This window comes from Montipora foliosa, chromosome 2 (genome assembly GCF_036669935.1).
Source record: "Montipora foliosa isolate CH-2021 chromosome 2, ASM3666993v2, whole genome shotgun sequence".
Lineage (NCBI taxonomy): Eukaryota > Metazoa > Cnidaria > Anthozoa > Scleractinia > Acroporidae > Montipora > Montipora foliosa.
In genome coordinates this window covers 44571010-44584438 of record NC_090870.1, presented here as the reverse complement: position 1 = coordinate 44584438, position 13429 = coordinate 44571010, and the positions used below count along the sequence as shown (strand labels likewise).

The window sequence follows — 13429 nt, the reverse complement described above, 5'->3', positions numbered from 1 at the left end:
TGACTTCGAAATCTCGTGGAAGAGTTTTACTACGCTTTGAAATCAGAAGAGCAACGCGGGAGCCTTTAATTTATTTTCTGAGAAAAATGATTTGATGAAACCATCCGAATCATCATGTACATGAAGAAGTTACAAGACGAATAGCTTGCAAATGGTGTATTTGTTGGGTTAAAAAAAAGACTGGGAGTTATTCTTGATTCCTTTCTCATTGCATTTTTTACTTTGTTGTATTCTTGTACCAAAAAATTAAAATAAAACAAAACTGACCTCTACTCCGACCCAGGTTGGCTGCTACTGCTCGAATACGGGTAATTTATGCGCATAATCTTGAAAACTCTCCTTGAATTTATTTGAAATGGCCGCATTGGCAAAAATTGAAGTGAAACCGTCACTCGAAACGACAGTCGATCAAAAGATTGAAATAATTGTGAGAAACCTGTGTCATAATCAAAGTATTATTTTGCGAGCTCGAACCATCGACGACAGCAACATTCTCTTTGAGTCATTCGCTAAATACAAAGCCAACGAAAATGGCGTTGTCTTCGTGCCGTGTGACCCTTCCCTGGGTGGATCATACATTGGTGTGGAGCCGATGGGGTTGTTTTGGAGCATGAAACCAGTTACAGACGGTGATCGAGACGATTTGCTAAGAAAACGAAATGTAACAACACCCTTGAAAGTCACCGTAGATGTGTACAGTGGAGACGATGAACGAGCGCTTGACAAACCTAAGAACAAAATAGCGGAAAGCGTAACATTGCTAAGGTCTTACATGGGAAAGGGTGTGAGTAGACGCTTCTTAGAGAATGATGGCTTTTATGGAACCTTATTCCTTCCTCCTGGAGATGGGCCCTTCCATGGTAAGCTTAACTATTTTCCTTTAATTTTTTTTATATTTCTCACAATTTCCTGATATAACAATTGTTTAAGGTTTCTTGGGTACGTGCGTACGAAATAAAGAAATCACTCTTAGAATAAATAAATTCTATACTGATTGTTCTCCAGCTTAAGATATCTCCACACGTTAGGGTTACGGTTAGGGTCAGGCTTAGCAGGAGAATTACCTAATACATAGATTCATGCTAGATGCAAATTGAGGTCCACGTTAAAAGCAGGCTACTTTCTCAATTTTAAGCCTTTACGGTTTGGTAATTGGTTAACTGATTAGAAATCAAAAACTCCCAAAATTATTTGATGGCAAAAGTGCTTATCTGGGAGCGCATGCATACACTTTTCAATCAAAATTTGACAGACTAGCGGTATGTGGTTGATGAATATGTCGTGATTCAGTCGCGTGACAAATATGCCGGAATTGTCAGATAACTTCAGATGATGCAATACAATATCTTTTTCTGTTGTAATCACGCTCTCTCGAAGCTGTAAAGCGTGACTCCCGAAGAGCTACTTCTGTCTCCTCATGATAGTAGACGAACAATAACAGCACTTTATACAATGGCATTGAAGGTTCAAATCACATGCAAGAGAGAGTTGAATTTCAGTACTCATTTCTTGGGTGATTGATACAAAACTTATGGGCTTATGCGAAAAAGTGAAAGATTGCAAACCTGCAAAGATTACCTTACAGCTTATGGCACATCTCATACGTAATATGGATCAAGGGGAGTGGCTCTTAACTACCAAACCGTTGCTATAGACTCCCTCAAATAGTCATTTTTCGAGTCCCTTAATACAGTTATCCTTTTTTGCAAATTGTGTTCTATTTAACATTTCTTTGTCTGGTTCAACTCACAACCATATTTAGTAAATCACGTGACAGCGAGTTAACTGTGTTTTTCACATTTTTTACCGCAACTGTATAAGAAACTTCCAAAAAAAAAATCTGTACATGGATTTTAAAAAAATTATTTCTCAAAAAAAAAATTGTGACGTCATAAGGCCCTCTTTTGATCCACTTTTCAAAATTTCAGCTCTATTCTTTGTCCAAGTAGAAATTCCATGCTATAGTTTACGAAAAATGATCCATCCGCCTCTTTCTTTCGTTTCCTGAGAGTTTTTAAATGTTTTTTACTGAAACGTACGACAGAGAACTGGAACTAGTTGCGCATGCGCCTTCTAGTTAAAGTGATGTCAGATTTCCATTGAAAAGGTTACTTCAAGGAACTATCTGTCCATTCTTTTTTTTAGGGCTCTTGATTGAACAACAACAGTTCCTTAGCAACCATTGTCTTTCTGTAGTTAAGAACTACCCCCTTCCCCCCTTAACAGGCAAGTATTTTACATTTGCAGGTGTCGTGGACATGTGGGGTCGCACAGGTGGCCTTAGAGAGGACAGAGCAGCTCTTCTGGCATCCAGTGGGTTTGCAACTTTAGTCTTGGCATATTGTGAGTTTAGAGATCTTCCTCAGAAGTATGATGTTCTTGACCTTTCATATTTTGAGATGGCAATTGACTGGTTGTCTGCCCACCCCAGGATCAATTCGGATGGTGTCAGTCTGGTTGGTTTGTCATTTGGCGGAGTTGTTGCCATGGCAATTGCATCACAACTTTCTCAGAAAATCAAAGGGGTGATATCAATTTCCGGACCTCATGCTCTCATTGGTTGCTCGTTTAAATGCAAAACTTTCACCATACCAGGTTATCCCATTGAAACAATGGCAGCAGACTACACCAGCTACCAAAAGTTTCTTTCAATTTTTAAAAGGAAAGAGGCTTGTAAAACGGGATCACCGTCACTTGTGCCAGTGGAGAATATTACGTGTCCTGTGTTGTTCGTGTATGGCCTTGCAGATCAGCTTAACCCTGAAATAGAGTGGATGTGCAGGGAAATATTTCAGCGTATGGACCAACATGGGAAAGGGTCCCTGTTTAAGAGTCTGCCTCTTGTAGGGGCTGGCCATTTTATAACACCTTGTTATCTGCCCCCTTGTTCCAAGCAATATGTAAAGATTTACAACGATGTTTGGATTCTAGGTGGAGAAAATACAGCGCTTCAAGCAAAGGCATCAGAACTATATTGGAATGAGAGTCTGAAATTCCTTGCAAAAAATATTTCTTGACTAAATTAGAAAATGGTTTTAGCCCAGGAGTTTGTTACCTCCTGACAAGGACTGTTGGTAGTGACTGCCCTTTGAATAACCCCTTGCAGTGAACTGAAGCAAGTGAAGGCACTGGTCTGTGTTGTGACTGGTAGTTGGAAACGTAATGTGATTTGTTGTGAGGATGGTAATAAGTGAATTACTGTGATCCGGTTTGTAAGTGAAAGGTCGCAGTAGGTTTGTAAACTGAGAGGAAAACGTTGTGTGTAGTTAAGGTTTTCTCTGTCGAACGGCATGCTTTGCGCCCGTTTGTCTATGTTTTTATTCTGCTTGATGTAGCCACTCGGGAGAAAATAAGCGACAATTTGTGTCATTTCCTACAAGCGAACGGAAAGAAATTGAGGAATAGAAATGTATATTTCCAATAAAGCAAAGTGCGGCTTTAACACTAATCAAGGATAATGGCGTTTCCTCGCTTAACGTGGCCCGCATCGCGACAGCGCTCAGCCAAATATTAAATTTAATAGACATCGATAAAGTACATATTTATTGTCTTTGATTTTCCGTTCCCTTAAAAAGGTATGGACTTTTGTTCTATTATAACAATATGAAAAATAAATACTCTTATTTTTGTTCCATACCCTACAATGTGTGGACATCAGTTGTTCATAAAGACTCTGCTGCTCGCTCATTTTGGTCAATACCAGGAATGCTTGACCCCGAAATAATCTTTATAAGACACAATATCATTTCAGCCATAGTCATATAAAATGAAGCTTAAGATTTGCGGAAAAACTTCCGAAAACAGGAAAAATTCAAACACAGAGGAGAGCCAATGTAGCTCACTCATTTGAACAAGAGAAGAGAAATTCGTATCTCTGCGCGGCCATGTAATATTCTCTGTTCATCAAAACTTGTAAAAAATATATTTTTTATTTTAGCTCATTTATTGCCCGTTATGGCCTACAGATATCTCGCAAATTCTCAAAAAGAGAAAACCAAGTTAAGACGAGAGAGTTTCATGCTTTCATAACGAGTAGCAGAAACGTCGCTATCATGCTAAATCTCTCAAAAAATTCCACCTGATTTCTTCTTCCTCACAATTCTTACAAATCGACCTCATACAAATCTAACATACCGTGCTCCATGCAGCTAGTAAAAGACATTCTCTCTTCCCGCTAGTTTCAGCTCTCATCCCGAATATCTCGACGGCAGATAGTTAATGCCCGGATCCGTCAAATCTATTATAGAACATGGCCTAATAATTGTGGCCCAGTTGTTTGTTATATTTCCTCAATGATGTAAGTCTGGTAAGTTTTGCTAGCTTTCCGCCGGCTCTATTTAATCACTTAATCACTTTCACCACAACAGAGCGAGGCTCCAAATTAAGTGCACCCTTTTACCCTCCCAACCATGATATGAGTGTATACTTGATGAGGAGGTTCTATTTTTATCAAATCCGTCTGGCCAACTTCAATTATTCAGAGCCTCAGTGCAAGATTCGTTTCACCTGAGTTAAGTTCAACAACACATTTCACGATCTCGGTATGAAAGTTCACTTTGTCACACACGCAACACGCAACTTAAACTCACAAAGATCCACAAAAGTACTCTACAGCCCATCCTCGTGGCCGGGCGCAGGAGAAGCATAAATTGCGACAAAGAAAAGTATAGAACGGCTATGAGAGCTCCTTCTCCTGTGCCCTGCGAACTACCCTCCAAGGAAATCTCCCGACGTCTGAGGTGAGCCCAACTGGCCCCAGGATAACTTTATCCAGTGGATGAGTCACTATCCAGCCGGAACAAAATATTCTTCATGTTAATTAAAAGTTGCATTTTTATTTACACACCTTTCAACTAGAAGGGGTGGCGAATGGTAAAATCCGAGACTCGCCGAGACGCCGAGATCCTAGTTAAAAATGCGAGCCCGAGATTCCTCGGTAAAACGTTTCGAGACTCAAAAAAAGTGAAAACAAACCATGCAAAAACGAGACTTCGAGACTTACCAAAAACGCTTTCGAGATTTCGAGATCCTGCCAAAAGTATTCAGACTCGCGTTTTGCGAGGTCTATCACATCTGGTAGGGGTGGCGAATGGAACAACAGCACCGTGAAGGCATATGGGATATCACACCGAATGAAAAAATGGCGGCTAAGAACCGTTGTTGATAAATGCGATAAGAGAATTATGCTGCTGTCTTGAACCCGCAACTTTTCTCAGTATTATGGGGCACAAGGGAAGTAAACTTTCCCAAGACGAAATACGAGAGTTGCTTAAATCTACGTATTGTAAGTCCAGACCTTCAGATTTTGAGAAAACGTTGTCACTGTCAAATAATGTGGTATAGCTTGTTTGATTTGGTTAGCAATCGTTCTTTCTTGTTTACTTTATCACTAATTGTTTTTCTTCCTTCAGTCGATAAAAAAGAATTACAGAAGTGGTGAGTGTTAATTCTATCATGAAAATCGATCGTGCGCCGTGTTTTGTTTTTGTTGTGACTGTAAACACTTGTCTTTAATTTTTGCAATTAAGGCCATCTTCGCAGCATTTACATTTGTTTGTCTTTTATGTCAAAGGTATCGAGACTTTATGAAGGATTGTCCTTCTGGTGAACTCAAACAAGAGGTAAAACTTGCACGTCGTATGTAAGAGTGAAGCGTTCATTGGACATGAATTAAATTTCGCACGATGCTTGTACTTGTGACATTTTAAGCGTCTTTTTTTTTGGGGATCTTGCGCGAAATCATGACTTATTAAAATAAACATTCACATCTATTTTTGTACTTATTGCGCGTATCCTTCGATGAGTCGATGCTTGACTGTTTACCGTATTGTTTTATTAAACCTTGGAAGTCAGGTTGCTTTAAAATTCATGAACTAGCTTGTACAACATCAAGCGAAACTGTTCGCTGGGTATCGAAAATATATTCATTATCCGAAGCACATTTTAAGCCATAACAACACATTTTATGTTGTTATTATTTTAATTGTTCTTTGCATAACTCCTGCATAGATTTCAATTCAATTCATCTCCAGAAAAATCTGTTAACCGTAAACTAATCAATAATGAAGCGATTTTTTAATTAAGCCTAGATTCAAGCGTTTGATAAAAGCCTAGAACTAATTTGGTTTATGCTCTCCCGTTAAAATTTAGATAATTATCAAGGAGCTTGTTTGTTCGATGCAATATCCTTTTAGTCTCTTGTTACCTCTCCAAGTTCGTAGTTTGCGTTGATGTAAGCTTAATTGAGATGATTTATTGATATCTTATATTAATGAAAGCGTAGTACTTTATGATAACCTGTCAAACTCGCCAACTGAAAAATTCTCTTTGATTTCTGGAATTACATTGACAGGCTTTCCAAGCTTTTATCCTGAAACAATTGTTGAGTATTGATTTTGAAATGAAGTGAGCTTGACATTGACATGGATTGTGCGCATTTATGTCAAAGGAGGAAATGCAATACAATCTACATTGTAGGTCCATCTGCTCTTACATTTTTCGTCCCAAATCAATATATAATAATTTATTTCTTCCAGATAACATTAGGTGAGGTAACTGCCATAATATCGAAGCCCCTTAAACTTATTTTGCATGCACAATTGCCATTCTGTAGTTCTGTTTACTATCTTCTTCCCATCGAATTCTGTGTGATTTCTTTATTTACATCTCCGATACTCATCCTAAAAGAACTATACTATCACTGCAAATGACAAAAGCACCTGAATTTGTTGTTTCTTAACAAAAGAAAAAAAGTGAAACCATTTTCACATTTTTATTTTGGGAGGAGTGGGGGAGGGGGGTGATTTATACAGCATTTGTGTTGACTTTTTTCCTTTGAAAGAAGATCTTGGAAATTATGTGTATCTTAAATGTTGGTTCTTTGTAAAAAGTAATTAAATTTGAGAGCAAACTGGAGAAATTGGACAGTTCACAAATACAAAATTTTGGAGTTAAAATGAATGTGAAAGAGCGTGGTATTTGCAACTATCCTGTTTAGTCTGAAATCAGAGCTGCTGATAAGCAATGAGAAAAAATTTTGTTCTGGTTTTGGTAAAGGGTGTTATACAGAGTATAAAATATCTTGTAAAAATGTTTTTGACGGGAAAGGTGACATCCTTAGGAAATGGCATACATGTAACCTTTCAGCACAATACTGGATGTCATTCTCTTTTCTTTTAGGAATTTCAAAAAATATATCAGCAGTTCTTTCCTTTCGGTGATCCTTCAAAGTTTGCGGCCTTTGTTTTCAAAGTGTTTGACAAGAATTCAGTGAGTACTTTTTAACCTCATGGTGATTAATTGTATGAATTCTCATTAGACAGGGTTGTCGTTAAGCGCCCGCCACCGGCGAAATTCGCTGGCTGGATTTTGGCCAGCGATCGTTCCGTATGAAATGGCAAATAAACGATTCTTGAATCACTTGCTATCATTTGATATCAAACATATTGTCGAACTGAAAAGATTTGAATAAAATAATTTTGGACTACCTCAAGTTTTGGTAGCTCTATGAGAGGCAAACCTATTCAAATGAAATATTGTTTTGAGCGCTTGTTTTCCGTTTTCTCTTTCTCTTTCTCCCTTTGCCATAACTTTGTTTTCGCAAGGCGTGGTAGCTATACCCTCCCCCCGGGGTTGGAATCGCCAACCCCAAAAGGCGCGCCGCACCTACTATCAGCCGCCCCACCTAACCTTTCAACCGGCATGCATTTTCCTTAGCTACAACCCTGATTAGAACTTCTGAGTATTGGCCATTTGTTTGTTGGAGTCTCTAAGGTTTGTTTCAGAACACAACAATATTAAGTGTTGTTTTTTGGTTCATGGCCAAGGAATTATTATAAATAGTATGATTTCTTAATTTAATTTAATCTAATCCATTTTTTGCACTGCATTTGTGCGGTTGGAATTGAAGGACTATTGCGGAACATATGAACCACTTGAGGTAGTCCAACAAAAGGACAGCCAGATAACCAGGAATTCCATTCCCTACTCTTTGCAAATTGTGTGTAGCTTCTTTAACGTCCCATGTTGTTAACAGCAAGGGTTGTGAAACAGGCCCTTCGGTTTATAGTCCTTATCCAAGAAGACTTGAAAGTCAAACCATTTGCAGATGAAATTACACTTTCCCAACAATTATTTTAAGACCCAGAGTGATGGGCTGGCTGGGGTTGAAACCCTGCTTGCAGGAGCAGTGAAAACATGGAACAAAATAATTATTACTAATAATGCAGCTCAAACTTTAATTAGTTTTTGTTGTAAAGATGAATTTCTTCATTTTTTGCACTTTTTGAAGGACTCGTTTCACCAATGACAAAGCTCAAAGGTATTTAAATTATAATAGTAACAATGTCCTATTCATAGCTCACTGACTATCTACCTGCAATTCAGAAGAAAGCCACTTGCAGTTACACCTGTTAATTTAATTAAACATCGCAAATCCTAACCTCATTTTCTCAGCGCTTAAAAAAGTGAGGTCTTTTATTTTTCTGCTTGAATGTATGGCCTTAGTATTTCGAATTCAGGGAATGTCTTGAAATGGGAAAAATGCAGGCTGCAATATGCAGTATGGTCATTTATCATAGTTTGGTCAGACAGAAATATATTTTCATAATTTGAAGTTGTAATGCTTCAAGTATTTTTCTTTAGCCTGTATCTTTTAGATTCATAGTAGGGTTTTTTTCCCTTCAGGATGGATCAATTAACTTCATAGAATTCATTACTGCCTTATCAATAACGTCTCGAGGAAGTTTGGATGAAAAATTGGAGTGTAAGTATATGATGTTTCTCAGAGGCTTGAATTAATTGCAGTATCTAGTGGAAAAAAAGGATCAGTGGTTCTTGTAGTGTTTTCCAAAGAACAAGCTAACAGTCAGAATGATCATTGAATGTAATCCTCTTTCAGGGGCATTTAGTCTCTATGACCTTGACAAAGATGGGTTCATCACAAGAAATGAAATGCAGGAAATTGTGGAAGCAATCTATTGCATGGTGGTAAGTACTGGTGGTGGTTTATTGGCCATCTTTTGTATTTTGTTGTCAATCTAGGCTGTAATTTACATTATGACAACTCTTCATAATAATTAAATTGTCTTGCAGGCACTCACAAATATTATATAAGCTACCTTCAGACTGAAGTGCAAGTATGACTATGACTGCAGGATTAAGGTCTGGGTTCTGAGCATGCACTACCTTGGATTCAGAGGTTAACCTGTTTTCAAGTGGATGTGCTGAGTGGTCAACTAATACTTGTACTCTGATCTAAGGTTTCTAATCAATCCCTAAAATTCCTCAACCCCAAAATTTATCGCATTGCTTTGTTTTTCCATCTTAAGGGTAACATTATAGATTTACCAAAAGATGAAGACACTCCCAAGAAGAGGGTTGACAAGATATTTAAACAGATGGACAAGGTTTGCCGATTCATTTGCTTTTTTGTTTCACATAATTTTGTAATACCAGTTGTTTGCCAAAAACACGTACATGGAAGGAAAATTATGAAATAGAAATTATTGCTTTTGGTAACAAAATTATTAACTCTATCTTTTATGTATAATTACAATGCACCCTCCAAGAAACTATTCTTGATGTTACGTTATTGTTGTTGTTATTATTATTATTATCATTATTATTATTATTATTATTATTATTATTAGTATTAGTATTAGTATTAGTATTATTATTATTATTATTATTATTATTATTAAAATAACCTCTCCGAGATTTTCCATCACTTCATGCATTGTTTGCTATTTGCAGTCCAACCGAGAGAGTATTAAACTGACCTATTGCAGATCCGCTTTTTGTAATCAAATTATTTTTCAAGTGTCCCCTAGCAAGAACAAGCAGGACCACCCTGGTCAGAGTTTTTCTCTGTCCTTGTGTGGGCCCATTTCCATCTGTAGGGCTAACGCTCACATGGTTCATATGGGATTGAAATCTAGCACTATACATTACACTCTATTCAGTTATCATTGTTATATGCTTACGTTGTCGTCGAAACTTAAAATTTGGTGATTTCGCGTTGTTGTTCTGCGGAGTACGGCAAAAAAATGCTCGGAAATTCGTGCTATTCTTGCTTTGTGACGTTGTCGTTGCCGTAGCCGTCGTCTTTGCGTAAACTCCCAAATAGCTGTGGTTACACACACCTTCGGTCTGGGGCCTTCCGGAGGGTAAATGGTTTGGGTTTGGTTCAGCTCAGATTTCACGTTACCCTAGGGGATGCGGTTACACAATAAAAGACTCCCCTCACGGTAAAACAATAGGGTATAATTAGTATAATTAGGGATCTTCGTGTATTAGCAACGTTCTGCTTTTTGATTGGCCAAGCCACCTCAGGGAGCAGATAAACCATACTTTTGAGTCCAGGAAACGTCATGGGAAGTTCTTTTGTTCTTTTTTATGTAACCACTGGAATAACCCTAGGGCAGTTACGGCCAAGGGAAAGCGGTTACATTAAAAAACGTCCTTGCCCGTGAGCAAATGCTATTTACCCATGGGTAAAAAGGGCTAGTGTAACCACAACTAATAGGGAACTTACTGCGATTTTCATAATTCTACGGTACGGAATCTTACCTTCAAGTGCGAAGCGCCAAACTGCGTTTTGGCTTCCATCAATCTAATTTCCGAACATAACCAGGAAGATCGACTCTGCCTCCGGAAAGTGAATTGAAGTTTTTGTTCAGTTCACAGCTCGAACACCCTTATGACAATTTTTTACAAATTCTACAGTGAAAAAAGATTCGTACAGATTCCATAGCTTTCCATCGGCGTCGAGTTTGAATAAACGATTGTACCATGGGAACCAAAGATGCTGATTGGTGGGTTAGTCACGCATCAATTGATTTCGTCACCTGTGGTTGGCGTCGGACGTTTGATTGATGGAAGTCAAAACGCAGTTTGGCCGTTGGCGCTGAAAGATGAATTCCGCAGAATTATGAAAAACGCAGTAAGCAACGACAAAGTCACAAAGTTTCATATTTAGGCCCCGCCCACACGTATCCGGATATTTTAATTTTGAAACCGCAACTTTTTCGTGTGGATGGGGCCTTGTGAGATAAAACAATAGCTTTGCACGCCCTGCACGTGCGTTTTTCACTTTTGTCCATTTCTTTGCCGTTGAATATCCAAATTTGAGGTTTTATGAAGGACGTCAACACTTGAGGATAAATTTTCATTTTCTCCCCAAAACTAAGCGCTGTTCCGAGTTCCTACCCATGTCATTTTTGAGGAGCGAGCGATGAGATTATTGTGAACAAAAGTACAATTATACAGCAGCTAGCTCAGCTAAAACAACGTGGTTCCAACTTTCTCAACTGCGTCCTTTAATTGAGCCTTCTTGGGTGTATTGCTCCCGAAACAAAGCTAATTTTATGGCATCCTCACACTGGATTTTTTTCAAATTCTTTCAGAACGAAGATGGAAAGTTGACGATGGAGGAGTTCCGCGAAGGATCCAAGCGTGACCCTTGGATAGTTCAAGCTTTAGCAATTGATTTGCCTCAAGAGGACCTCTCTCAGGGAGATGACTAACACTGCTTGCATTGGCAGCAAAGGCAGATGGCCCGGCTTACCCCATACTAGCACTAAGTGACCTTAATCTCTAATGAGTAGTGTAAATACGATGTAGATAGTGTTCACTCGGCAAAGGTAATCAATTCTTTAATATTTCCTATTTAGCTATTACTGAGAGGTCATGCTCAAAGAGGCACCAAGGCTATTCTTTTGTATCCATTGTAATGGAACGGATAGCCTGTCTTTCCACGCAGCTATTAAGTGCCGAGACAAATGACGAAAATCAGTACTCAATAGTCAAGGGATTTTCCTAATCGGAGAAAATAATATTGTTTTTTGGATTCCCAGCTTTGGGGCAATGCTGACCATATCAGTCGCGGCTTATTGATTGCCCAATGATTAGGAGTCTACAACTCCTTGCCATAAGAGACGGATGTCTGTCGCATTTTCACACACCAAGCGATTTTTAGACGAGCTTTAAAGGTAGCAGTGACCTCTCGCAACCCTTAGGGTAATTAATTATGGAATCCTTAGTATTGGCTGGAAAGGTCTGGTTTTGCGGGAAAGTCAATCTCAAAAGAACTCCTGAAAACGTCTGCGGAAAACCCTGTCGCACGAACCATCGAAGTTGTGTGAACTAACAAACGGTAAGGTATTTAAGCCGTTGTGGTGTGAATTTTTCAGACATTCGTTTGCTTTATGTGATCTTGTATGTCTCTACCGGAAGGCAGCATATAGCACATGCCAGGGTCGAGTCAAGATAAGGCACTGACTCATTTTCCGCCGTATTAACGAAAATTAAACGTAAATAGGGACTTTGAGGACCTCGACATTATACGTTTCTCTGATCAACTCACTTTAAACTCACTTTTTCTTCCGGGAGGGTTTCCCACCTATGATCAGTTTCAACAGACTTGTCGAGCTACCCACTATCTGAATTGGTAGGAAAGGTGTTCAGATTATTAGAAAGTCAAAATTTGCTGTTGTGTGCTTACCTTGTCCATAGAACTTGAGATCTGGTCGTTTCAGGTGGCAGGCGTTGAAGCGTCCAAAGTCGACGAATTGTTCACTTAATGCTGTCATGTTCGCACCCTCGTTCCCAGGGTCTCTCTTCTCTGCCTCCAGTGTCGTGAAGACCTCCTGCAGAGAAGAGAGACCCTGGAAACGAGGCTGTCATGAACGTATAATAGAGACCTCGAGATCTAACGACGGCAACGTCACCTTAAAATATAACTTTGCACTATCTGAAGTCTTCGCGATTATTCCATCTCGTTCACGTCGTACAATTTGGGCAAATTATCCCAAAAATAAATTGGTGCAATCGGCCTCTGAGTAGAATTTGAGAATGAAAGTTTCTCTGTTGCATGCTCACGTTGTCGGCAAAACCTCAAATTTGAAAATTTCACATCGTCGTTATGCGAAATACCGCAAAAACACGTGTTAAAATCGGTGCTGCACGTGCAGCACGATTATTTTTTCCTCTTTTAACCAATGGTATCGTTGTTGTGTGGCGTTGTTGTTGCCGTCGCTGTGGCGATTTCATTGACATGGCCGTCGTATAATTTATGGTCCCTAATAAGCTATTTAATTATTTATCTAGTGAGAATAGACATTGTGCTCAGTTGTATATGATTTCTCCTATTGAGTTATTTATGAGTGGAAACTGATTCTATAATTTTATGTAAGTGTATCACTTTTCAGATTTTTTCCAATCCAAGGCTTCTTAACGTTGCACCAAATTGGTGATTGAACTCGGCGAAAACCACTACTTTCTTGTTCACTGAAGAGCGATATCCGTCCTCTAATAAAGGAGTTTTGTTTGACGTTTTGCGAACTAATACCGGTTTAACTTATTTCACGAGGGTATCCGCCCGGATGTTATTGATCTAGAGTCGATTTTGATGAGGGAGGAAAACCGAAGT

The 13429-nt window shown here is 38.8% G+C and overlaps 2 protein-coding genes across 2 annotated transcripts; both read left to right on the top strand.

Moving 5' to 3' along the window:
* The first annotated feature begins 342 nt into the window (after window positions 1–342).
* On the top strand, window positions 343–3655 carry LOC137993239 (peroxisomal succinyl-coenzyme A thioesterase-like). The gene is made up of 2 exons (XM_068838962.1): window positions 343–860; window positions 2248–3655. The coding sequence occupies exons 1-2, from the start codon at window positions 356–358 to the stop codon at window positions 3015–3017; spliced, it is 1275 nt and encodes a 424-aa protein (XP_068695063.1). The 5' UTR covers window positions 343–355; the 3' UTR covers window positions 3018–3655.
* A 1467-nt stretch (window positions 3656–5122) lies between these two features.
* On the top strand, window positions 5123–13330 carry LOC137993242 (neuronal calcium sensor 1-like). Its single transcript, XM_068838967.1, has 8 exons — window positions 5123–5284; window positions 5412–5436; window positions 5573–5621; window positions 7180–7269; window positions 8686–8764; window positions 8900–8988; window positions 9330–9407; window positions 11406–13330. Exons 1-8 carry the CDS (start codon window positions 5221–5223, stop codon window positions 11523–11525), a joined length of 594 nt encoding a protein of 197 aa, XP_068695068.1. The 5' UTR covers window positions 5123–5220; the 3' UTR covers window positions 11526–13330.
* The last annotated feature ends 99 nt before the right edge of the window (window positions 13331–13429 follow it).

Excerpts from the sequence above, each read along its gene's own strand:
- LOC137993239 (XM_068838962.1), top strand. The coding sequence starts at position 356 with ATGGCCGCATTGGCAAAAATTGAAGTGAAACCGTCACTCGAAACGACA. Across the intron at positions 861-2,247 it reads TGGAGATGGGCCCTTCCATG|GTGTCGTGGACATGTGGGGT; the intron begins GTAAGCTTAACT and ends TTACATTTGCAG.
- LOC137993242 (XM_068838967.1), top strand. The coding sequence starts at position 5,221 with ATGGGGCACAAGGGAAGTAAACTTTCCCAAGACGAAATACGAGAGTTG. Across the intron at positions 8,765-8,899 it reads TTTGGATGAAAAATTGGAGT|GGGCATTTAGTCTCTATGAC; the intron begins GTAAGTATATGA and ends ATCCTCTTTCAG. Across the intron at positions 9,408-11,405 it reads TATTTAAACAGATGGACAAG|AACGAAGATGGAAAGTTGAC; the intron begins GTTTGCCGATTC and ends AAATTCTTTCAG.